At 43.8% G+C, this 26,295-nt stretch overlaps 2 protein-coding genes across 2 annotated transcripts in view; one reads left to right on the forward strand and one right to left on the reverse strand.

The window, feature by feature from the left end:
- The window catches only part of Polr2b (RNA polymerase II subunit B), a 43,873-nt gene extending 37,823 nt beyond the window's left edge, over positions 1–6,050 (reverse strand). Inside the window, exons 1-2 of the mRNA XM_038317528.1 lie at positions 5,896–6,050; positions 1,084–1,156 (exon numbers count right to left, since the gene is read on the reverse strand). Coding sequence (XP_038173456.1) covers positions 1,084–1,156; positions 5,896–5,914 — 92 coding nt within the window. The 5' untranslated portion in view covers positions 5,915–6,050. The remainder of the gene's footprint in view (positions 1–1,083; positions 1,157–5,895) is intronic.
- A 28-nt stretch (positions 6,051–6,078) lies between these two features.
- On the forward strand, positions 6,079–20,818 carry Noa1 (nitric oxide associated 1). The gene is made up of 7 exons (XM_038317538.1): positions 6,079–7,616; positions 8,583–8,747; positions 10,148–10,353; positions 11,998–12,129; positions 15,933–16,049; positions 18,543–18,660; positions 20,439–20,818. Exons 1-7 carry the CDS (start codon positions 6,470–6,472, stop codon positions 20,633–20,635), a joined length of 2,082 nt encoding a protein of 693 aa, XP_038173466.1. The 5' UTR covers positions 6,079–6,469; the 3' UTR covers positions 20,636–20,818.
- The last annotated feature ends 5,477 nt before the right edge of the window (positions 20,819–26,295 follow it).

Below are 26,295 nucleotides of genomic sequence, written 5' to 3' on the forward strand. Positions count from 1 at the left end.
TTCCAGGTCAGGCTGGCCTACACAATGAGACCCTGTCTCAAAAACATAATTCATAAAAATAAACTCCAATAGTCCTAGATCCAGGATGAGAAAAAAAAATGCTTTGCTATAAAAGTAAGTGAGATAACAAGCAAAATGTGGAAAGACTCTACAGGTTAAATAAGATTATTGGATGCTGGAGAGATGGCTCAGTGGTTAAGAGCACTGGCTGTTGCTTTTCCAGAGGCTCTAAAGTCACTTCCCAGCAATCACATGGTAGTTCACAACCATCTACAGTGGGATCTGATGCCCTCTCCTGGCATAAAGGCATACACGCAGATAAAGTACTCTTACATAAAGTAAATAAACTAAAAATAATAGTAACATTATTGTATCAGTATTAGTTTCTGTGGTGTGATTATGTAAAAGAGTATCTGCTACTTACTTTCCAATGCTTTTAGGGGGAAATGCACAGCAGAGAGGAATAAAAAGAAAATGTAGGCCAGGTGTGGTGGGCCACGTCTTTAATCCCAACACTCAGGAAGCAGAGACAGGTAGGTCTCTGTGAGTTTAAGGCCAGCCTTGTCTACAAAGCAAATTCCAGGACAGTCAGGGCTGTTACACAGAGAAACCCTGTCTCAAAAAAAAAAAAAAAAAAAAAAGAATGGAAGGGAGGGAGGAAGGGAGGAAAGGAGGGAGGGAGGGAGGGAGGGAGGGAGGGAAGGAGGGAGGGTGGGAGGGAGGGAGGAAGGAAAAGGTAGTATAAGGTATTTAAAGGCTCCAATGAAGAACATAAATTAATTTTTTAGCTTTTCTCTTGGATGGATGGATGGATGGATGGATGGATGGATGGATGGATGGATGGATGGAGCCAGCCAGATATAGTTATGTACACTCAAAGCACTGAGGAGGAGAGCTGCAAATTCAAAGTCAGCCCAGTCTACAACATCCAGAGTTGCACACAGTACTGTCCCTGTAGTAACTAACACATGTTAAGTACTTAAGTAAGCACAGAGAAGGCCGAGATCTACCTATAAGGAAAAAAGTTACAAGACATCCCTCTCATCTTACAGTAGCTACCTGTTCAGTTTGGTCTAAAGTTACCTGATCACAATCCAGCATGCTTCTTGCCACAAATCTGGAGTGATTTCATCATCATCCTCATCATATTGCATATCTGAAAAACAAAACACTATGCTCATTGGCAATAAGACGCCATGGTTCACCTTCCCCTCAGTAAGTAAACTTGCACTCTGCTAAATAAAAGGCAATCACTTCACCCCACTTTCCTAGAGTTTCATACAATGACATATGCCTATGTCACAGTTAATATTCTTCCTATACACAGTTTTTACAACAAAGGTTCAGCTACGCTGTGTGAATTTGTAATTTCTGTCTGCTCCACAAAATCCACATACTAAGAGCTAAGCAGGAGTAAGAACATAGTTCTGACTAATAAAATCCTCAGACACTAAAGCAAGGATTAAGAGATGGAAAAGAATTTCAATAACTGAGCAACACCCTGGGGTAGTCTATTATAGTAATATTTCATATATGGTCATATGCATAGTTCACATGTGTACAATCTACATATGTACATACATATACATTTTCTCATCTTTGAGACAGGGTCTCATTAAGTAGCCTAACAGGTCTAGAACTCACTATGTAGAAGGAACTGGCCTTGAACTTACAGAGATCCTCCTGCCTCTGCCGTCCAAGTCCTGGGATTAAAGACGTGTGCCAACATGCCCAGACTGGACAGATGATATTTCCCATCCCTCTTGCTCTTCTATGTGATCATGACACTCCTACTATCAACATAAGCAGTCAACAAGGCATGCTGGTGCACACTTGTAATTCCAACACTCAGGAGGCAAGATGCAGATCATCTAAGTTTCAGGCCAACAAGAGTTACATCATGAGACCCTGTCTCAAAAATAAACAAAATACAAGGTTCTATACACCCTCTCCTTGAATTTAGGTAATTTTCAACTCTCCAGCAAATAAAGAATGCTGCTAGAATGTGTTCACATGGTTTCAGGATGCAGGTCAGAAAAAGCATCACAGTTTTGACTTGTTTGCTCTGAAGCTCCGAACTGTCACTAAAAAACTCCTAACACTCTACTAACAAATCTCATGATCTTCTTTGTTTGATGAGATGCTGGGCATTAAATCTAGGGTCTCACATATGCTAGGCAAGTGCTCTACCACTAGGCTATATTCCCAGCCCTCCATAAACATTTCTTTAAAGATCTATTTTATTTTTAATTATGTGTATGTACATGCTTGTACATGCATGTGAGCACAAGTGCCTGTGGAGGCCAAAAGTGAGCATAAGATATCCTTGAGCCAGAGTTAAAGGAACTGTGAGTTGCCTAATGTGGTTGCTAAGGACCAAACTTTGGTCCTGTGGACTCAAGGAACAAGCACTCTTTATTGCTGAACCATATCTCCAGCCCCCATGAAAATTTTTTTAGGTATCAAAATTTTGTTTTATCCATATGTAAGGATTAGTAATACTATTGTACAGCAACGTTAAAGAGGTATTTGGAAAAAATGTATCCTTAAAATTTTAACCCCGTCTTCTGTGATAGAAAAAGTTTGTTGTACTTTATTTTTTAATATGAAATATACAATTAGACTATAAAGTTTAAGAGCATTCTATTAAAAAATCTGATATATATTCAAAGTAATTTTAATACATGCTTCTGGAATGTTCTAGAATGACATAGAAAAGACAATAGTAATAAAACAGCAGTGGCTTCTAGCTTTGAAAGTATCTGAAGTCTCTAATATCACTGCCATGCAGAAGTAAATTCAAAGAAAAAGAAAGGGGGGAATGATAAGTGTTGCCCTACATATTTCTAGATAGTGTATTTCCCTCTTTAGAACCTTTTAAAAAGAACATGATGCTCAAAAAAACTCTCACACTGGACTGGAGATGCAGCCAGTCCAGTGCCTAACACGGACATGGCCCTGCAGTTAGTCCCAGACACCAAGGGAAAAGTTCCATACCATATGAAAAGTTGGAGTCATCAGAAATAAGAAAGTTTATGCAGAGAAAAAAGACCAAACTCAAGACATTTTGGGACATCTCTGTTTAAGAGTCATGTAAAGCTGGGTGTGCTGGCATATGCCTTTAGTCTCAGCACTTGAGAGACAAACACAGAAAGATATCTGGGAGACTGCATAGTGAGAAGCTGTCTCAGCTGTGGGGGGAGGGAGGAAAGTCATGTAAAGGAAAATGAACTCAAGAAGAGCATTCTTTCATTCATCAAATATTTATTGACTCTGAGCATTTACTCAGAGTATGGCCCAGGTATTAGAAGTCACCATCCTTCACAAGATAAATATGGCTGCCCCACTACAGAGATTATCAACTATTATGGAACTACAGACAAGCTGACATCAACAGAATCATATGGACACCCCTAACCAGGACCCAAAGAGGACAAGAAAGTCTTCCCAAAAGCTGAAAACAGGAGTACACCAGCCAAACGGAGTCAGTGAGTATGGGAAGAGTGAAGAAAGATGGCCCCTGTCCACAAGACATCATGATGAAAGAAAGCACAGCATACTCAAGAAAATAAAAGGCAATGTAGGGCACTCGGGAGATGGCTCAGTCGGCAAAGTGCTTTATTCTGCAAGCATGAAGACTGAGTTCAGATCTCCAGCACCCATGTAAAAAGCCAGGCACACTGGCACACACTTGTAAACACAGCACAAGGAAGGCAGAGAGAGGAGGTGCACGTATAGGCAAGCAGGTGCACACACATTCATGTTTTCTGAGACACAATCTCAATCAGTTTTAGATGTATTTCCTTTATGTGTGTAAAAGAAATAGGGATATAAACAAGTGAGTCAGAGTGAATAGTATGGTTTAGGGAGTCTAGGAAATATCCCAGTTATCTAGTAGGAGTCAGATATGCAGATATGCAGAACAACTACATCGGAAACATAGCAGGGAATGTTAGCTCATGCCTATAATCCCAGCACACAGGAGGCTGAGGTAGGAGAATTGCCAGTAGTTCAACACCAGCCTATGGTACATCGTCAAGACCATGTCTAAATAAACAAAATTTATTTAAGTCATCCACGAGTGGACAGCAAATGCAAGCATGGTGAATGGATTAGATCACCCAGGGAGAATGTGAACAATAATAAGTAATAAGTAAAAGAAAAAGCAATAACCAAGTGGAGGTGATGCAGCAGAATAGGAGAGGAGCTTTCTGGAGGAATTCACGAACAATTCTGAATACCACAGAAGCAGGCGAGAGTTGGGTGGGTAAATGATATTTCTGTTTGTCTGGCTGGTTGGTTTTGGGTCTCCAATTTAAAGATAATCTTCCAGATTTAGCCTTCTGTGAGCTACCACAACTGACCTAAATAAGACTGTAAGGATCTAATTTGTATATAAGATAATAGGTAAGAAGTCACATGCAGAAAAAGCTGTTTTAACATAGGAACATCAGCAGGGTGGTGGTGGCGCACACCTTTAATACCAGCACTCAGGAGGCAGAGGCAGGCGGATCTCTGTGAGTTCGAGGCCAGCCTGGTCTACAAGAGCTAGTGCCAGGACAGGCTCCAAAGCTACAGAGAGGACCCTGTCTCGAAAAACCAAAAAATAAAAATAAAACAAAATAAAATAAAAATAAAAATAGGAGCATCAACAAAATCAGATTGTAATGGATTGCACAGGTCCTGAGATGGAAACCAGAAACATTTTTAGGGCTGGCGAAATGATCCAAAGGGTAAAGAGGATTGCCACCATGCCTGAGGACCTGAGTTCAAACCCTACAATATGCTTCATAGGTCTGTCCACCCACATACATACAAAATAAACAAATGTGATAAAGGGTCTAAAGCTTCTACATTTCCTCCAAGTAAGAGTAATTTAAAAGAGAATATAATAATTCTGATAGATTTCCATGAGATATGAATAAAATTGAGACGTTTAAGAAATTTTAAAAGTTTAAGTCTTAGCTGTCTTTGTCTCCACAAGAAAAGAAAATATGTGTAGGAATGGCCAAAGTCTGGAGATGGAATAAAATGATGTTTAAACATAGGGAAGTAAAGAGGGAGCTTAAAAAAAAATACAACACAAGGTTGGGCAGTGGTGGCTCACGCCTTTAATCCCAGCACTCAGGAAGCAGAGGTAGGAGGATCTCTGGCTGAGTTCCAGGCCAGCCTGGTATAGGATACACGGAGAACACCTGTGTCGAAAAATGAAATACACAATAATAACATAATATGGGAGGGATTAAGAAGTATGCATATGAAGTTAAAAGACATGTTGTCCTTGTGACACGGAATATAAACCATCCAAGAATTGTGTTATCTCATGTTAAGAGACTAACTGAAGACCATCTTTTTAGGCATTTACTTAAACTGAAGAGAGTGTGAAGGAATGTCAACCCAGATACTCATTCTTTGGCCCTAATATTTCCAGGGTATAACAATATCTAGCACGAGGACGTGGTCAAGAAAAAATTGAGCTACCTCGTACTAGGAATATGGCTCAAAAGCAGAGTACGTGCAGGCCCTGGGTTCAAGCCTCTGGACCCAGGATCGAAAAAAAAAAAAGAGCAAAAGTGCCTAGCTATTCAATAAGTGGACTGGGATGAATAGGAAATCATCAACGTCATAACACCCGAATGTTCATAAACACTTGCACACTGTAACTGGAAGGTGGTGGCACATTAAACCGCAGGCACGCAGGCAGCCACCAAGCGGACCCGGACGCGATCCGGTTCCCTGAGCCCACACCGCTAGTGAGCCCAGCGCCTAAGAACGGGGCTGCGGGGCGCGCGCCACGGCTGGATGGGGTAGCAGGCGCAGACCCTGCATCCCCGCAGGTCCCCCGCCGTCCCGGTTACGCGGCCACCGCGAGGCTTGTCGTGCGCGGTCACCTACCCTCGTCGGCGTCATACATCTTGGCCGAAGGTTTCTGGACCGCTTAACTCGAATTCAATTCACAAAGCCGGAGACGGACCCTGCAGCGGCCAACTCTTAGTCGGAGCAAGCAATTTCCGTCTCCGGCGTTCCCAGCATCCTCCGCGCCTAAGGGGCGGGGACAGCTCCGTGAGATGTGCGCCTGCGCGATTGGCGGGGGTATGAACTGCAGGAGAGCAAATCCTGGGTCTCTGGCTGTAGCTGAAGACCGCTCTTTCAGCCAGAAGTTGGATCCAATCAATGAAAGTTTCTTATTGAGTACTTTTCAGTGTTGTTGCACAAATGATACTTGGTTTGGGTAAAGGAGATTTATGAGAGCCAGGCTCTGGGTGTGGGCCGAGCCCGGACGAGCCTCTCCTGCCCACCCGGCTCTAACTAGTCCGCGCCGTCGCAGGATGAATTCTCGAGTCTCGGAGCTTTCATCGCGAGAAATGCAGGATTAGTCACGCCGTTGGACAGTTCCCTCGCCGCTCGTCCCCGACCGACGAGCTCCTCGGGTGCGCGCACGAGGCCCCGCCCCCTCCCGGCTGTCCGCATGCTGCCCGCGCGCCTGGGCTGCAGGGTGCTGTGCGGGCTCCTGCGGGGCTCGGCGCCGACCGCAGCGTGTCATGGCCCTGCACGGTGGCTCCTGGGGGCGAAGTGGGCGGCCGCTTTCTCCCAGAGCCCATCCTCCCTGGGCCGCCGGTTTCCTCCTAGCTCCACGGCGACCGAGGACTACGAGGAAGGCCCCGACACGGAGGAGCGCTTTCTGTTTCCGGAGTACGTCCCGATGGAGCTGGACGCTGAGGAACAGCTGAGAGAGCTGCGGGAATTGCAACAGCGGCAGCAGGATGAGGAGCGACAGAGGTTGCAGCGGCGGGAGGAGCGGCTTCAGCGGAAGCTGCGGGCAGGCCTCGGGACTCTGCAGGTCCCCGAGCTTCCTCCAGACGCCACGGTGCCGCCCAGCGGCGTCTACTGCTCGGGCTGCGGGGCCGAGCTGCACTGCCAGCACCCCAGCCTGCCCGGCTACCTGCCGGAGGAGAAGTTCCGCGGTGCGACACAGGCGGATGGCGGCCCGGCGCGGACCGTGTGCCAACGCTGCTGGCTGCTGGTGCATCACCGACGTGCCCTGCGCCTGCGGGTGAGTCGCGAGCAGTACCTGGAGCTAGTGAGCGCGGCGCTGCGGCGCCCGGGGCCCGCCCTGGTGCTCTATATGGTGGACCTGCTCGACCTGCCGGACGCCTTGCTTCCCGACCTGCCCAAGCTGGTGGGTCCCAAGCAGGTCTTCGTGCTGGGGAACAAAGTGGATCTGCTACCCCAGGACGCGCCCGGCTACTTGCAGCGGCTGCGGAAGCGGCTGTGGGACGACTGCATCCGCGCCGGGCTCGTGGTGGCTCCTGGCCACCAAGGACCACAGAACCCTGCCGGGGATGAGCCTCAGGACAAGGAAAAGAATCGGAGTCGGTCGACCAGGCCCAACACCGTGGTCAAGGACGTGCGGCTGATCAGCGCCAAGACTGGCTATGGTGTGGAAGAACTGATCTCTGCACTTCAGCGCTCCTGGCGCTACCGCGGCGACGTCTACCTGGTGGGCACCACGAACGCCGGCAAGTCCACTCTCTTTAACACACTCCTGGAGTCTGATTACTGCACCACCAAGGGCTCCGAAGCCATCGACAGGGCCACCATCTCCCCCTGGCCAGGTGAGGCCCCATTGTTGACAACTTAGACTTCTCTCAGGCACCTAGTACATCTATCCTTAAATGTCCATCTTGAGCTGCCTGGAGCCGTCCCTTTCGAAATTTTCTCCCCACTTTGCTCATACCTCTTGTGACAGTTGAGCGCTTGGAAAGTCAATACATGTGATTCTCTAATAGAAATGTTTCTAGAGGGGCTGGGGATAAAGCTTGGTTACTAAAGTGTTTGGCTAGCCTGCCGAAGCCTGAGTTAGTATGCAGTACCGTGTAAACGAGATGAGATGTGGTGGCAAACTCCTGTATCCTAAGCACTTGGGAGGAGAGCAAAGTCATTATCACCTACATAGCTGGAGGCTACGGTGAATTAGATATATAGGTCCCTATCTACTCTGAGACTCTTCTTCACCCCCTTGAATTAATTTATTCTTGGGCTGTTATACTAGACACGAAAGAGTTGATGCGGTAAGTGTGGGGATTTCTCGAGAAGAAATGTCAGTATTCGGAGTTAAAGAAACTGATAGAATGGCATGGTGGTTCTGTCCAGTCATCACAACGCTGGGGAGACAGAGCCTGAGGATGTGGGGTTCAAGAGCCTTTCTGAAGGAAGAAGCTAAGGGGAAACGTATGTACTGGGGGAATTCCAGTCTTAGGAATTAACTTGACAGAAACGTGTCCCCTTGAAACCAGAGTTTAATTCCCCTTAACTGCCCTTTGGCACTTCAAACTTAAAGCTGCCTATGACCCTGGATGTACTGGAGGATAAATGGTGAAAAGCAGGGGTAATACAGACTTGGGAAATGTGTACTCATATTCCGAGTTCACCTATGAACCAATCACTAGGCCTAGTTCCTTGTTTATAAAGTGGAAATAATTACATAGTGGCTGTCATGAAGGTTAAATGAAATAAATCAGAGGTGTTTGGTTTTCTTCTTTCATGCTCTTGTTTTTGAAACCTTACTCTTGGTATTTCAGGTACTACATTAAACCTCCTGAAGTTTCCTATTTGCAACCCAACTCCTTACAGAATGTTCAGAAGACAAAAAAGGCTTAAAGAAGAGGCGACCAAAGCTGAAGAAGATCTCAGTGAGGAAGAGCAAAGCGAGCTAAATCAACTGAAAAAGCATGGTTATATGATAGGTATGCGTCATAGCACAGATTCTAGCTGTTCGTAATAATAAAACTCAGAGCCAGCTGTCAGGGTGAAGGCTGAAGGATCAGAGAATCAGAGCAGCCAACCACTAGAGTTCTTACCTCTACCAGAGGGTGATCCTGAACTCAGACTGCCTCCTCAGACTGCACTGAGCTCCCATCTCCTCTCCACCTCCCTAATGCTGGGATCCCAAGTGCTGGGATCACCTTTGTGTGAGCTGTTTCTATTTTAGACTGGATCAATTTTGTGGCCAGGGTGGCCTTGAACTAACAGATCCATCTGCCTCTGGGATCAAAGGTGTCTGCAACCACTTCCTAACCTCTATGGCTAGCTAGTGTGGCTAGCTCTGCACTCTGATCTTCAGGCAAGCTTTATTTGTTAGATCATAAACAAAATGTCACCACAGTGCATCCTTCCTCTTTAGAAAAAAATCTTATTGGTCCCATGATAAAGTTTTTGGGGCTGGCCATTTTTTTTGCAGGAAAAGACTTTCCGGTTCTGGAATATAGGCTTTTTGTAGGAAAGGTTACTATTGCTTGGAAACCCAAACTAGCAGAGGCAGTAAAGGTCTTTAGCTAGGTTGTCCATCTCCTTTTGATCTCTCTTCTGATTTCATTAACGGAAAAGAAGGGATTTCTTTTTTTTTTTTTTTTTTGTTTCCAGTTTATTTATTTTTTATTAAAAATTGCCATCTCCTCCCCTCCTAAAAGAAGGGATTTCTAACACCACCTGATTGAATGTACATAGCCTGAAACACAACTGAGATGCAAGGGAATGACTCACATTATCTGTGAAAAAGAAGACACAAGTATAATCATAGCCACAGTTTCATATTTATACACATAGTTTTAGTGTATAAATATTTATAAGGCAAGCATAAGAAGTGTCTTTAGGGCCTGGCATGGTGATGCTTGCCTCTAGTTCCAGCACTTGGGAGACAGAGGCAAGTGGATCTCTATGAATTCAAGGCCATTCTGGTCTACATAGAGAGTTCCAGGACCACCAAAGAAAGCTACATATTGAGACCCTGTCTCTGAGGTAGGGAGGTCTTCAGAGGCATCAGGTACACACCTGTAATCCCAACACTTAGGAGAGAAAAAAAAAACCTCCTCAGTTCATGGTGATTTTGCCGCAAACCTGCTGCTCTATACGAGATCTTTTCCAAATACAACAACCAAGATAAATACATATATGTATATATACATTTGTGTGTGTGCACACGCACATTCATGCTTGTAATCTGTTGCCTATCACTATAGAAACTGAGGAGAGAAAAATCACAAGTTTAACACCATCTTGAACTATGTACAGAGAACCCATCTCAAAAATATTTTCAGAATCAAAGCATTAAAGGAATGCCTGATAACCTTGGTTTAATTTGTTCTAGGAAGAGTTGGAAAAACATTCTCGTACTCCACAGAACAGAAGGAAGAAGTTCCCTTTGAGTTTGATGCCGACTCGTTGGCCTTTGACATGGGAAATGAGCCTGTTGTGGCTGCGCGCCCATGTACCAAACAAATAGAACTGACCCCAGAAGACGTGAAAGATGCCCACTGGTTTTATGATACCCCTGGGATTACAAAAGAAAACTGTGTATGTATTTAGTTGCTTTTAGAAATATTTACTTTTAATTGTAGATGTACTGTCTTAACTGGCCGAAAACAAGAAAAGAGGTGGGCTTCCATTTGAAAACGCGATTGTGGTTTCTTTATAAAAGCAATCCAAGGGTGAATCTACATGCCATCAGATTCTGGGTTCCTTTAGTTTACATCTCTGTAGGCAAACAACAATATTAACATTGTGGTTATTACCTTAGGAAGACGTGTTATAGGTTCCTATATTTTAAGGTTAGAAATAATAAATAGTACAATAAAGCTTCCAAGTTTATGCTTGAATTACCTTGAAAATATGTCATTCATAATATCATATAGTTTGAGCTGAAGTGGGTGATGACAGCTTATCAGAGCAATGGCATGCGCACTCCCAGGGTATTCAGCTATTTCTTGCCTGCTCTTTACATTTTACTGAAAGTCTCCCAGTTACTTGTACCCATTGTTCTTCAAAACTGTGTGGAACAAACATGGTATGTATTTCCTTTGACACATCTTGAAATACTTTAGGTGCTAAGTGGTCAAGTGACCATATTTTTAGAATAGGGTTAATTCTACCTATCTTGCCGTTATCCACCCTTTTACTCAAATTACAGTGTCTCACTATCACTTGACTGTTGTCTAAGTAAATATCTGGCTAAGCACGGTGGTGCACACATTTTGCTTAGTATGATTTATTCCACTTGCATCCATTTTTTGCAAAAAAACATAAGTACATTCATTCTGGCTACTCGAGCTTCCTATGTATATTAAACCCATTGTCTTTATACATTCCTCTATTGGTAGACACCTAGGTTGGTTCCATAGGTTAGCTACTGTGAATTCATTTTTTAATGAATTTTATCTTCCTTAAATCTTATCAGAATGTGTTCCTATCTTTTCTGTATTTCTTCAGTATCTTTAATAACTTTGATCCTGTGGTTGGAGAGATGGCTTAGTGGTTGATACTGCTTGCTGTTGGGCTGTAGACATTGTTGTTCTTCCAGAGAGGAGCCAAGTTCAATTCCCATTTCCACAACCTCCTATATCTCCAGTTCCAGGGGATCTGATACCCTAACAAGCCATGATGCACAGCACCGATGTTTGACAGATGTTCAGGAGAAAGAGGACCAAGTTGTGTACTTGTTCCTAAGGTAGATGGAAATACTACATAGTCCAGGCTAGCGTTAAAATGATGGCAGCCATCCTGCCTTGGCCTCCCAGAACTGAGATTTGTAGGCTTGAGCCATTTTTGATGCTTGCATACTTAATCCTTAGGACCTGAGATTACAGTGTCCATTATTTAAAGCTGGACGCTACTGTGACCTGAATGCTTGAGCATACATTTCCATTAGTGACCCAGCGGTATTTTGGGGTACATAACAGTTTTGACATTTGGGGGATAGTGCTGTCATAGGAAAGTCTTACACACCCATCAGGTTGTTTCACACTATTTAACACACGGTTGTGAAATGAGTAGAATAATAGGTAAGTTAGAGATAATATGTGATTTTACGCGTGGCGAATGAACATAATCTGGTTTATTATGAAATCTGAATATTTTTTCGGTACTTAAATTTGTAAGTAAATCACAAAATATGTTAAACGAAAGTAGTCCTCTAAATAAATCTTGTCTTTTGCTTTACAGATTTTAAATCTTCTAACAGAAAAAGAAGTAGATATTGTTTTGCCAACACATTCTATTGTGCCAAGAACGTTTGTTCTCAAACCAAGAATGGTTCTATTTTTGGGTGCTATAGCCCGAATAGATTTCCTAGAGGTAAGAAAAATCTATGCTATTGAAAAATGAACAGAGGCTAGAGAGATGACTCAAAAGTTAAGAGCACTGACTGCTCTTCCAGAGGTCCTGAGTTCAATTCCCAGCAACCACATGGTAGCTCACAACCATCCCTAATGAGGTCTGGTTCCCATTTCTGGCCTGCAGGCATGCATGGAAACAGAATACTGTATACATAATAAATAAGTCTTTTGAAAAAAGAAAAAAGAAAGAACAGTGAGGAAACCTCCATAGGACCAAACTAGGCCCTCTGAATGTGGGTGACAGTTGTATGGCTGGGGCAGACTGTGGGGCCACTGGCAGTGAGACCAGGATTTATCCCTACTGCTTGTACTGGCTTTTTAAAACCCACTCTCTTTGGAGGGATTCCTTGCTCAGCCTAGATATAGTGGGCAGGGCCTTGGTCCTGCCTTAAAGCAATATGCTAGACTTTGTTGACTCCCCATGTGAAGCCTTACCCTCTCCAAGGAGTGGATGGGGAAGGTGGGGAGAGCAGAAGGAGGAGATAAAGGGGAACCTCGACGGCTCACCAACTAGGAGAGGCAGTGGAAACTGGGATTGGTATTAAAATGAGAAAAGAGGGATTTTTTTTTTTTTTTAATGAATGAATAAATAGAAAGAAAAATGAACAAGAATACACTTCGGGAACCCAGATACATGAAAAGATTGACAAAATATTGATATAACTAAGTCCTATCTGTTGCTTGTTTTGTTTTGTATGAATACAAATTTTTATAATAAAAACTTGGAGCCGGGCGGTGGTGGCGCACGCCTTTAATCCCAGCACTCGGGAGGCAGAGGCAGGCGGATCTCTGTGAGTTCGAGACCAGCCTGGTCTACAAGAGCTAGTTCCAGGACAGGCTCCAAAGCCACAGAGAAACCCTGTCTCAAAAAACCCAAAAAAAAAAAAAAAAAAAAAAACTTGGGGAAAAGAAGTAGGCCAAAAATAGAGAACAATACTGTGATAAAATCTATAAATTTGGTGCCAGAGAAGACAGCTCAACAGTTAAGAGTGCTTGCTACTCTATCAGAGGACTCAGTTCAGCTCCCAGCACTCACACTGGGCAGCTCACCACCTATTCGGGATTCTGTGGGTACCTTTAGTCATATGAACTTAACCCCACATAAACACATATATGCATAATTTAAATTTTTAAGTAAATCTAAAAGTATTTTTAATGAATATTTTTTATTTATTTTTAATTTTTAAGAAACCCTATTTCAAAAAAAAAAAAAAAGAAGAAGACAAAGCTTGGTTGCACCCTTTAATCCCAGCACTCTGGAGGCAGAGCTGCAGATCTCAGTGAGTTTGAGGTTCAGCCTGATCTAGAATGGGAGACCCCCCGTCTCAAAAAAAAAAAAACAATTTTTAAAAAAACCTATCACTAATAGGATATTGAATCCCTTATATAACTTAGCTTTTCGTTGTTGTTGTTTTTGGTTGGAGTTTTTTATTGTTGTTGTTTGATTGGTTTTGGCTTTTCAGAACAGGGTCTCTCTGGCAGGTAGACCAGGCTGGCCTTGAACTCAGGGATCCTTCTCTTAGCCTCCTGAATTCTGGGATTAAAAGACATGGGCTATCTCCACCTGGCACTATAGCTTAAGTTTAAGATGAGATACTGTCCATTTCCTGTATTGTTTCACATGGAAATGATACATATATTTAGGCCTAAGGTTCATATCCATTAAATTCTGTACTTTGTATACTTGGATAGACTACACTATTTTGCTTAGTGTTCACATATTCTGGGTATGCTAGGAAACTGCTCTCCATTTCTTCCAAAGTAAGAAGAGAAAAATAAAATGAAACATGAATATATTCAATGGTATGTAAGTTATAGCTCATTGCCAAGAACATTTCTTGACTTTTGTTGAAAATTTAGCCGTGTATTGTCTAGAACCCTTGCACATGTTATTAAAGTCATGACGTTAATATTTTAAACCTAACTACATAGTGACAATCAGAATAGGCCATTTCCTTGTTGGTGGCTTTGATTTTTTTGGATCTTTTGTTGTTGCTGCTGTTGATACTATTTTCTTTTTAAAGATAGATTTACTTATTTATGTATATGTTTCTGCATGAGTTTTTGTGACATTTGTGTGTGGGAACCCAGTGAGACCAGAAGATGCCAGATCACCTGGAGCCACAGGCACTTTGCCTGATATGGATGCTGGGAACCAAACTCAGGTTCTCTATAAGAACTGCTCCTTGCTGAGCCATCTCCCCTCTCCTTCCCTGTTGTTTTTAATACTGGATATAAAACTACCAGTATTATTTTGTTAGTTTTTTAGGTTTTTTGTTGTTTTTCTACAACTGAGATTATATTGGTTGAGGATCAGTAACAGAGATTTCACTTCTTAGCACTTGTACCAAAACTGAAGAACCACCACATACTTCTTTTTGAACAGTATTGCAATAATGTTCCAGCCTCACACTTGGCAAGCTGTCCTTGAGACATCACTTAACCCTCAAACACTCAACGCTGACTCATAGTTTTATGCCACATACGGGACACACTCACATACGGGACACACTCACATACAGGACACACTCACATACAGGACACACTCAAAATGTCCATCTTTCACAGCACATTACCACACTTGTTAGGAAAGGAACGCCACAACCAAATATGTTACATTTCCAACAAGGCAAGGACACAGGAGTAGTTTTGTAGGGAACGGTTCTAGAAACATGAGACTAGATATGACTGACACAAATAATAGACACAAATGATTGTGCTTTTGGTTTGCTTTGGTTTGGTTCTGCCCAGTTTTTATTGTAGGGTATAAAACTAGCCCTTCAGTGTTGTGCAGACCGCTGAGACAGCCACAGCCTCTCCAACATCCAGCAAGTCATTTCACCTCTTAAAATCATTCACACTTTAAATGGATGAGCTGTGGTTTGCCACCCCCTTTTAAGGTGCTTCTGAGTCTATTTTAAAAAGTCCCATTTGCAGAATAATTGATACAAATATCCCTTTGAATTATACAAGAAGGGAGACAGGACCATGACAGACATGTGGATGTTTAGCTGGAGGTGGCTCCATGTCTTCTGTGTCAGGGGCAGATTCTGGTCTTCTGCAGGCAGAGCTGTAGTTTCCTGGGCAGCCACTTTGCTGACCTCTTCCCTTCGGTTGGCACTTTTTTGTCTGATGATTTTTTTCTCTCCCTTGGCCTTGTTCACACATCTTGTAAGGGGTGAGTCTGATCAACAGTCCCAGGGCTTCTCCTTCACCAGATCAGACCCTTGTGGGCTTAGGGAAGGGAGCATGAGCCCAACCCATCAGAGGCTGCCTATTTCTTTAATTTTTAAGACAGGGTCTCTATATATTGCCCAGGTTGGCCTTGAATTCACCATCTTCCTGCCTCAGCCTCCTGCAGGCTTGCCACCACGCATGTTTGTTTTTTTATAATATCAAGTCTGTAGAAATCTTAGTTTTACAATTTACAGGAATTGTTAAAATATGTTATTTCTGTATTATGACCTTTTTTTAAAGACACTATTATAATTTGCCTACAGTTGAAAGAGGACTTGGTTGGTTTTTGTTTTCTCCTCTTTTTGCTGTTGTTGTTTTGAGGCAGGGTCTCTTGTACCCCAGGCTGATCTTAAACTCAATGTTGTAACTGAAGTTGTCTTTGAACTCCTGGCTCTGCCTCCCTTGCTGGAATTAGAAGGCTGCACTGCACACCTAGGTTTCCTCTCCTTTCTAAAGTTGTGCATCAGAATGTGCACGTTCCCGAGTGTCTGCTCTGTGAAATAACCTCTTCCTTTCTTTCTTCAGGGAGATCAATCGGCTTGGTTTACAGTCGTGGCTTCCAACTTCCTTCCTGTTCATATCACTTCCTTGGACAAGGCAGATGCTCTGTATGAGAAACACGCAGGCCACGAGTTACTGCAGGTAACAGTGCAGCTTGATGCTGTGTAGCAACAGTAGCTGATGGAGCCCGGGGTGGAGAACCCGTCAGTTCATTCTCTGAGCATCCCAGTTAAAGCAAAAACTGGGCTCTGCTTGAAAAAGGGTGGTTTGGTCTGAGCCAACAAAAGCCACAGCAGTGTATTTCTCTCTGTGCTGCGCTGTCCATGTGTAGCCACTAGCCACACGCAGTGACCTATATTTAAGTCCTCCAGTTAGAATTACAACAAATTTAAAACGTGCTTTTCTAATCACACGGGCCACTTTCCAAGTGCCTGATAGTCACTTGTATTGGTCAAGATGGGTGAAAAGAAGTCATGGGAGCTGGGAGGCAGAGCACAGACCTTTAATCCCAACATGTGGGAGGCCGAAGCAGGTGGATCCCCATGAGTTTGAGGTCATCCTGATCTACATATTGAATTCTGAAACAAAAGAAAAAGAATTTACAGCTTTTGTCACAGTTGAGAGGTGCTGCTGGCATCCAGCGTGTGTAGGCTCCAAGTGACGCTAAACTGTGCTGCGGCAGATAGGCGATCTACAATGAACAAACTAAGATCTCAGTAGTGATTGATAAGCGCAGGACTGAGTGGAAAAGCTTCCCTGTGTCATTCCTAGTCCCAGACACTTGACCTCACAGGGTTTTCCTCTTCTCCTAACTCTTACTTTAGACTGTAAGTGTCTTGATTGTTCTCATCTTTATTTAAAAAATAAAATGTTGGGCTGGAGAGATGGCTCAGTGGTTAAGAGCACCACCTGCTCTTCCAAAGGTCCCGAGTTCAATTCCCAGCAACCACATGGTGGCTCACAACCATCTGTAACAAGATCTGGTGCACTCTTCTGGCCTGCAGGCAGAGTACTGAGAATACTGTATACATAATAAATAAATAAATCTTTTTAAAAAATAAAATAAAATGTCCTGAATATTCCTTTTCTTTACAGTCCAGCTTACTCTTGCCTCGTGTCCCATTGCTATAGCCCTGTTTGGCCCTCATTCCACTGAAATTTACCAAGCCCAGTTGTCTGAAGTCTGTTTCCAGCTCGTCTGAAGATAGGCCCTACACACCATTTGGACAGTGCACACTGTATATTAATAATGTTTGTTTGGGCTGGAGAGATGGCTCAGAAGAGTACAAGATTACAGCTGCTCTTCCAGGTGATCGCAGGTCACTTTCGAGCACCCTCTTCCGGCCTCCTTGGGCAGCACCCACGTGGTGCATAGACTTACATACAAGTAAAACATAAAAAAAAAAAAAAAAAAATAAGTTTTTGTTTTGATGTTTGAAAAGCTTCTCATATAACAGCAATGCTGGCCACAGATTAGTTATGTAGCCAAGACTGGCCTTGAACTCCTGAGCTTTCTGCCTCCACTTCTCAAGTGCAAGGATCTTAAGAATGCATCAGCAAGCGCAGCTAGTTAAGATACTGAAACCAGACTGCCTGGGTTCAGATGTCTCCCTGACTGCACACCTAACAAAGCTGTGCACTTCGTGCTCCTCTCCGTGTTGTGCCTGTCTCCTGAGAAGTGGGAAAGATTAAGTGCCGAAGGCAATCTTCATCCTTTTCTTCTTTCGTTTGTTCCGTTTTTGAAGCATATAGGCCTTGGTATCTTGGAATTTGTTGTGGGGTGCAGGCTGACCTGGAGCTCCGAGATCTCTGCTTCTGAGTGCTAAGATGAAAGACCACCATGCCTGGTTCTGTTTGCTTTTCAATTTGCTTTATTTAGTGTGCATGTGTGCGTGCTCACACTCACACCCATGTCACAGAGGACACAGAGGTCAGAGGACACGGAGGTCAGGTGTCACTTCCCTCCTACGTCTCGTTGGCTTCAGGGATTGAACCAAAGGTCGCTAGGCTTGCTTCAAAAGTGCACTTACCTGGAGCTGGAGAGATGGCTCAGTGGTTAAGAGCGCTTTCTGCTCTTCCAAAGGTCCTGAGTTCAATTCCCAGCAACCACATGGTGGCTCACAACCATCTGTAATGGGGTCTGGTGCTCTCTTCTGGCCTGCAGGCATACACACAGACAGAATATTGTATACATAATAAATAAATAAATAAATAAATAAATAAATAAATAAATAAATAAAAAGTGCACTTACCTGCTGAGCCATCCTGCCAGCCCTAGGACTCCTCTAAGGGCTCCCTTACAGAAATTACAGGTGTACCCAATGGAGCGGTGTTAGTATCCGTGTTCACAAAACTGAAAACGCAAAAGTTAGCCAGGTGTGTGTGACTCCAACATTGAACTATAAAGCCGTCTGGAGTTCAAGGTCATTCTTGATGCTGTGTCAAGATATCAATATATATATCAACCACTATATAGCACGGACTCAGCTGTGTAGAGCAGGCTGGCCTTGAACTCAGAGAGATCCACCTCCTCTGCCTCTTCAGTGCTGGGATCAGTGTGAGCCACCATGCCCAACCCCAGTTAATGGGGAATTTAATTTGAAATTCCAAACATTTCTTTTGTTTTATTAAAAGGTTCCAATGGGTGGAAAAGAACGAATGGCACAGTTTCCTCCTCTTGTGGCCAAAGACATTACATTAAAAGGAGGCGGAGAGTCTGAAGCAGTAGCTGACATCAAGTTCTCCTCTGCAGGTAATGTACTCTTTTCGTTTGTGTTTTGCTTTTTGCTTTTTTTCGAGACAGAGTTTCTCTGCATAGCCCTAGCTGTCCTGGAACTCAGGGTGTATACCAGGCTGGCCACAAACTCGAGAGAGCTACCTGCCCCTGCCTCCCAAGTGATGGAACTAAAGGCGTGTGCCACCACCACCTGGAGGTAGTATACTCTTAAAACGCAGAACATAGGCCATGTATTATGACATGTGCCTAAATGCCAGCATTTGCAAGGTAAAGGCTGGAGATCAAAGCCAGTCTATTCTACATGAGACTCTGGCTCAGCAAAACAGCCTTTGGCCTAATATCAAATATAGAAATAAAAGGCGGGTTATGGTGGCACGCCTGTGATCCCAGCATTTAAGAAGTTAAAAAAAAAAAAAAAAAAACTAGATATGGGAACTCACATCTATAATCCCATCATCAGATGAGGCAAGAGGGTTGCTTTCAATGCAAGGCCAACCTATTACAACACAGTGAGTGCTAAGCCAGCCTGAGCTTTAGAGGAAAACCTTGCCTAATGTGCCTAACAGCCGCGTGGTTAAGAGCATATGCTGCAGCTGGGTGTGGTGCTGCACGCCTTTGATCCCCACACTCAGGAGGCAGAGGCAGACAGGTAGGTCTCGAGTTCGAGGCCAGTTAAGGCTACAGGGAAGCCCTGTCATGAAAAACAAATTTTAAAAAGAGCACCAGCTGCTCTTACAGAGAACCTCGGTTCATCCCCAGCACCCGCATCAGGAAGCTCACCAACTATAACTCCATTTTTTGTTTTGTTTTTTGTTTTTCAAAACGAGGTTTTTCTGTGTAACAGTCTTAGCTGTTCTGGAACTAGCTCTTGTAGACCAGGCTGGCCTCGAACTCACAGAGATCTGCCTGCCTCTGCCTCCCGAGTGCTGGGATTAAAGGCATGCACCACCACAGTCCAGCTCAAATCATCTTTTTTTTTTTTTTTTTTTTTTTTTTTTTTTGTTTTTTTTTTTTTTTTTTTTTTGTTTTTTTTTTTTTGGTTTTTCGAGACAGGGTTTCCCTGTAGTTTCTAGAGCCTGTCCTGGAACTAGCTCTTGTAGACCAAGCTGGCCTCGAACTCAGAGATCCGCCTGCCTCTGCCTCCCGAGTGCTGGGATTAAAGGCGTGCGCCACCACCGCCCGGCTCAAATCATCTATTTTTAATGTGTGTTTGTGTATGGACATGTGCACTTGAGTGCAGGTCCCGCAGAGGCCAGAAGAGGGTAAGAGATCCCCTGTAGCTAAGTTATATGTGATGTGAGCCACCCAGTGTCTTTGGGTCCTCTTCAAAAACAATATTCACTAAACTGGGCAGTGGTGACACATGCCTTAATCCCAATGCTCAGGAGGTAAAGGCAGGTAGATCTCTGTGAGTTCTAGGCCAGCCTGGTCTACAAGAGCTAGTTCCTGGGCAGACTCCAAAGTTACCCTGTCTTGAAAAAACAAAACAAAAATACCCCTTCTTTTTTTTTTTTTTTTTTTTGTTGGCTTTACAAGATGGGGTTTCTCTGTGTATCAGAGCCTTGGCTATCCTGGAACTCATTTAATAGACCAGGCTAACCTCAAACTCACAGAAACCCTCCTGCCTCTCCCTCCCGAGAGCTGGAATAAGTGTGCTAGCACTGTTTAGCTTACATCTAGCTTTTTATGAGTCTCGGGAATTGAACTGAGGTCAGTCTTGCATGACAAGTGCTTTTACTGAGCCATCTCCTGTCGTGTATGGTTTGATTTGATTTCCTCTTGATGTCTCATAGGCTGGGTTGCAGTAACACCTTACTCTAAGGGCACACTGCATCTCCGAGGTTACACGCCTGCAGGAACTGTTCTCACCGTCCAGCCCCCTGTCCTGCCGTATATCGTTAACATAAAAGGACAACGCATCAAGAAAAGTGTGGCCTATAAAACCAAGAAGCCTTCATCCCTGGTGTATAATCTGGTGAGGAAAAAGTGAGGCAGAACTGGATTCACACTGGATAGTAACAATAGTGAAATGTGTTGAAATTGTATTTAATATAAAAATAAAGACACAAACACCTATCATTTTTAAAGATGTTAAGTGAACTTTAACTATTTGAGGCTATGCTTATTGATAATATATTGTTTATAAATAAAAATTACTTTTTTCTTGAATATATATATATTCGTGGCCCAAGTGTATATAAGAGGAGGCCTACTTCCTTCAGATTTTCATGGTGACCAGGCTTCATTTCTTTTATTTGGAGTTGGTGGTTGACAACTTAATCCCCAAGAATACAGTGGCTACCTTCCATGTAGTCACCCTTGTTAGCGTCACTGTTACCAAGACAGCCAACAAAAACTACCCTTCAAAGACTAGTTCTTAGTATCCTACTTCTGCCAGCAAGGCTTCACCTCTCAAGTTTCCAGCCTCCCAAAATGGTACCATAAACTGGGGAATAAGCTCAAAAGTCTGGCAGTAGTGGAGCAGGCTGATCTCTGTGATTTTGAGGTTAGCCTGGTCTACAGAGAAAGTTCAAGGATAGCCAGGGCTACACAAAGTAACCCAGTCTTGAAGAAGAAGGAAAAAAATGGCCAGGGTAGTAGTGGCACACGCCTTTAATCCCAGCACTGGGGAGGTAGGGGCAGGCAGATTTCTGTGAATTCAAGGACAGCCTGGTCTACAGAGTGAGTTCCAGGACAGGAGATACACAGAGAAACTCTTGTCTAGGAAAACCTTTTAAAAAGAAAAGAAAAAAAAAAAATAGGGTTGGAGAGATGGCTCAGTGGTTAAGAGCACTGACTGCTCTTCCAAAGAACCCAGGTTCAATTCCCAGCACTCATATGGCAACTCACAAGCTGTAACTCCTGGACCCAATACCCATGGCAAGACATCAATGCACAAGTTCAAAATGAGGAGCTGGAGAAATGGCTCAGCTGTAAAGAGTACTTGCTGCTCTGTCACAGGATCCAGGTTCAATTCCCTGCACCCACATAGCAGCTCACAATCATCTATCTACCTGCTCATCCTACAGTTTGGTCTAAGAAACTGGGAATGAAAAATGTACAAAAATACAGAAGAGCTATTATCAGGTGGGCTGTGTTGGCTCTGATGGAGCAGCACCAACAACACAACCTGAGCCTCGGGGGTTTTATTATATACAGCACAGAGGGAAGGGATAGCTAGTGTCCATAGGAGGTCTCTGGAGGAGGAAGCTGAAGTGTAGCGTCCTTGCACTCGGCCAACATTCATACTCAAACCAGAGGGAGCCTTTGCCATCTCTCCAAGCCTCACTCCACGGAAAGGCTTTGCCATTTCCATGGGTCCTTGACATGGCCGGTCACTCAGGAATTTCTTTGCTACTTACAAGATCCAATCAATGGCTTCTGCAAGCACCAGACATGCATGTGGTGCACACACATACATGCTGACAAAAATAGTTACACATACAAAATTAAGGGAGGGGAGAATAGAATGAACACTTCAGATTTTGATGGCAACTCAAGTTGTCATTCTTTCCTAACAAGCATGAAATGGAAAAAAAATATGGAAAGCAGACCACTTCCCTGTTTGGAAGGAGATGTTCCACACATTAGCCACTGTCCAGCAGTCACAAGGCCACACCCACATGGGAGCCGAAAGACATAGGAGGAAATGGGAACAGTTAGGCTTTTAGCAAGGGAAAGTGGACACTGAAGCAAAAGTTAAAAATGTACCTTACACTACTTAAAGTACCTAAGCAAAACAAGTGCCCAGGCATGTGATCTCAGTACTCAGGCTAATGCAGTCAAACCTCTGTTGACCAAGGGTTTCTGTACCACCCTGTCCTGCAGCCGTTCAGTCCCAAATAAAACATGCAGAGGTCTACATTAATTATAAACTGGTTGACCTAGTAGCTCGGGCTTCTTATTAACTCTTATACCTTATATTAGCTCATAAGTCTTGTCTGTGTTAGCCACGTGGCTTACTACCTTTTTTGGTGAGGCAGTCACATCTTGCTTGCTGTGCCTGGGTGATGACTACAGACTGAAACTTCTCTCTTCCCAGAATTCTCGTTGTCCCGCCTATACTTCCTGCCTGGCTACTGGCCAAACAGCATTTATTTAAAATACAAGTGACAGGGTACAGACCATGTCCCACAGCAAACCTCCATGAATTAAAGTCTACAGAGTAAGATCCTGTCTCACAAATGACGAGCTAGGACTGTAGCTCAGTTGGCAGAATGCTTGCCTAGCATGGCTGAAGTCCTGGGTTCCATTCCCAACAATATGTAAAACAGGCATGGTTCCACATACCTGTAATCCCAACACTCATAGTAAAACCAGAATCAAATCCAAGGTCATCCTGGGCCACAAAGAGCTAAAGTCAGCCTGAATACATTAGACACTACCTAAAAATTATAAATGTGCCTAAAAATCTTAAAGGGTTTAGGCTCTTCCTGGCATGAGAGGACTGTTTTGCAAGTATGATAAACAGGCAAACGGTCTTAACTCTGCCTGAACACAGCTGTAACACAAGTCAGTAAAGCTTTTGTTATTCCTATGAAGACTGCCTCAGCTATGTGGCATGAGGCACAAAGTGGGCATGTGGCCAATGCTCATGCCATGGGGTAAGCTGAGTGAAGCTGCTCCCCTCGCTGAGCAGGAACCCAATGCTCAAGCAGAGGCGAGCTCCCTTGGTCATTTCCCATGATGCCTCTCCCCATCTTGGGGGCTGTCCTTCCAGCAGTATTGTTTCCTTATCTGTCAAAGCATCTGCAAGCTCCCCTGGTCATTTCCCATGATGCCTCTCCCCATCTTGGGGGCTGTCCTTCCAGCAGTATTGTTTCCTTATCTGTCAAAGCATAATGTTTAAACAAAAAGCACACACTGCAGACTACTGTGAACAGAACAGACAGTGCAGCTACCTGCTCTAAGTGTCTTGTGTGTTTGGCCCTAATAATACCGAGCGAGAGGAGCGTGGCATTTGAACATCCTACGGGCATGCACCTCACCTTTCCCCTTCATATCAAAGATTGGCTAGTACTCCTAAATATATCCAGATTGTCTTCAGAATACCCCTGTCTCGAATCCCTGTTTCAAAAGCTTCCTGTTTCAAATATTTTAGAACTTACTTTCAAGGTAGTCTGTCCAGGGGAAGAAAGCATTTATTAGGCCTTTACAGTCTCACTGACAAATGCAAAGACCTGTGCGATGCTCAAGTCAGGCATGATAGTGGCTCACGTGTTGTTATCCCATCACTTGAGAGGCAAAGGAAGTTCAAAACTAGCCTGTTTCAAAACAACAAAAGGTACAGTGTTTAATGAGACACTGTCTGCACTCTGGCCAGTGGAGGCCATCAGAGAACAAATGAATTTACTGGAAAAAAGTATTACATGCCACAGTATTTGGAAGTACAAGATTGCCAAGGTCCTGCCTAAACTTTCAGCAAGTCCATGAGAAGGGGAGTCCAGTCAATGGGTGGATGGGGGTGAATTGGGAACATTTTTATGGGTTCATTGATTGATTGGTCTTCCCTGACAAAAAGCCACAGTCGGCTTGTTTACTAAGTACCATTTACAGTGACCTCTTGTGGAACTTTCCTTCCCACACAAAGCTGTTTCATACTGCTCATAGGTGGTACTATAATCATAACCCATGTGTTCTTTGCAATCTGTTAAAAAAATTAACAAGCATGGAGTGTTTTGCCTGCATGTATTTATGCAGAAGAGGGCCAGAAGAGGGCAACTGGAATTAGGTGGAAGCCTCCATGTAGGTGCTGAGAGCTAAACTCAAACTCTGCAAGAGGAACAAATGTTCTTAACCAGTGAGGCATCTCCCTAGTTCTTTGCTCTTATTCTGTATGACGGCACAATGAGTCATGCTTTACATATAGTCAAACTACTTTAAAGCCCATGTAAATTACTACGCCCATTTATAAAGATACAGTGGAGGGGGAGGGGTTTCCAGAGAAACGGTTCAGAGTTAAGAGAACTTGCTGCTCTTGCAGAAGACCCAGGTTCAATTCCCAGCCCCCACATGTGGCGCAAAGCTATTTAACTGACACTCCGGTGTGCTAGGTGAACCTGGTCCCCTTTAAGGGCAAGTGCTTTTTTAAAAAAAATATTTATTATGTATACAATATTCTGTCTGTGTGCATGTCTGCAGGCCAGAAGAGGGCACCAGACCTCTTTACAGATGGTTGTGAGCCACCATGTGGTTGCCGGGAATTGAACTCAGGACCTTTAGAAGAGCAGGCAATGCTCTTAACCACTGAGCCATCTCTCCGGCCCCAAGAGCAAGTGCTTTTAACTGTTGCACCATCTCTTCCATGCTCGCCCCTTTTTATCTCCCCAGACAGGGTTTCTAGATGCTCTGAAACTCGCTTTGCACACCAGCGTGGCGTTGAACTCGAGATCCACCTGCCTCTGCCTCTCAAGTGTTGGGACTAAAGACGTGCATCACCACTGTCCAGCCCCTCTTCTTGTCTGTCTGCAGTCTGTGCATGTGGAAGCACACAACTGGAAGCCAAAGGTTAAAGTTGATTATCCTCCATCATTTCTCACTTTTTTCCTTGGGGGGGGCGGTTCTCTCGAGACAGGGTTTCTCTGTAATTTTGGAGCCTGTCCTAGAACTAACACGTGTAGACTAGGCTGGCCCATAACTCAAGAGATCCTCCTGAGAGCTGGGACTAAAGGCGTACGCCGCCGCCACCACCACCACCAGGCTCAATTTCCCATTTTTTATTGTGTATATACAAGTCCCAGTGTCTATCAAACTCAGGTTGACGTGCTTGATGGCAGGGGCCTTTAGAAATTCTGCTACTGCAGGTGAATTCTCTTAGCATTCCAACTGCCATCTCATACAATTCTACCCTGGGCATCCAAAACTACATACAGTGTACAAAATACCTCTCATCTTCAGCAAAGCAGCCAAAAGCCTAAACAAGTGTCACAGTGTGACTTCTCCGAGTCTTGCCACCTCAGATAACTTCCATTGCTAGTGCTTTCTCTCCTGGACTGATGGAACTCTTCCTTATTGCTAGAGCTTGCCAAGTACCACGGACAGAGCATGAGGCTGAAATCCTAACACAAAGTACTGATCAAATTAGATACACAGGAAATGGGAAATGCAAAAAATCTTGCTGGCTTGTTGGGTTTTGTTTTTCAAGACACAGTTTCTGTGCTTAACAGCTCTGGTTGTCTTGGAACATTCTGTAGACCAGGATGACCCACTCAGATCCACCTGCCTCTGACTCCCGAGTGCTGGGACTAAAAGTGTGCCGCCACAGCTTGGCTATTTGGCTTGTTTGAATGACTTTCTAATTTCATACAGTTTGCCCCATGTCACATCTCAGTTCCACTAAGAAAAAAAGTTAAACTTTATTTCTAAAGAAATCATTCTGGAGGCCACAAACTCATCTATAAATAACCAATACCTCAGGCTGGAGAGATGGCTCAGAGGTTAAGAGCACTGGCTGACCTTCCGGAGGTCCTAAGTTCAATTCCCAGCAACCATGTGGTGGCTCACAACCATATGTAATGAGATCTGGTGCCCTCTTCTGGCCTGCAGGCAAACAAGGAGGCTGATCACGGTGTACATAACAAATCTTTTTTTTTAAATATTTATTTATTTATTTACTTATTATGTATACAATATTCTGTCTGTGTGTATGCC

Source organism: Arvicola amphibius, chromosome 1 (genome assembly GCF_903992535.2).
Source record: "Arvicola amphibius chromosome 1, mArvAmp1.2, whole genome shotgun sequence".
In the NCBI taxonomy this organism is placed as follows: Eukaryota; Metazoa; Chordata; class Mammalia; order Rodentia; family Cricetidae; genus Arvicola; species Arvicola amphibius.

Coding starts and splice junctions, on each gene's coding strand:
- Noa1 (XM_038317538.1), top strand. CDS start 6,470: ATGCTGCCCGCGCGCCTGGGCTGCAGGGTGCTGTGCGGGCTCCTGCGG. Junction 10,354..11,997: donor GGATTACAAAAGAAAACTGT/GTATGTATTTAG, acceptor TTTGCTTTACAG/ATTTTAAATCTTCTAACAGA. Junction 18,661..20,438: donor CATCAAGTTCTCCTCTGCAG/GTAATGTACTCT, acceptor GATGTCTCATAG/GCTGGGTTGCAGTAACACCT.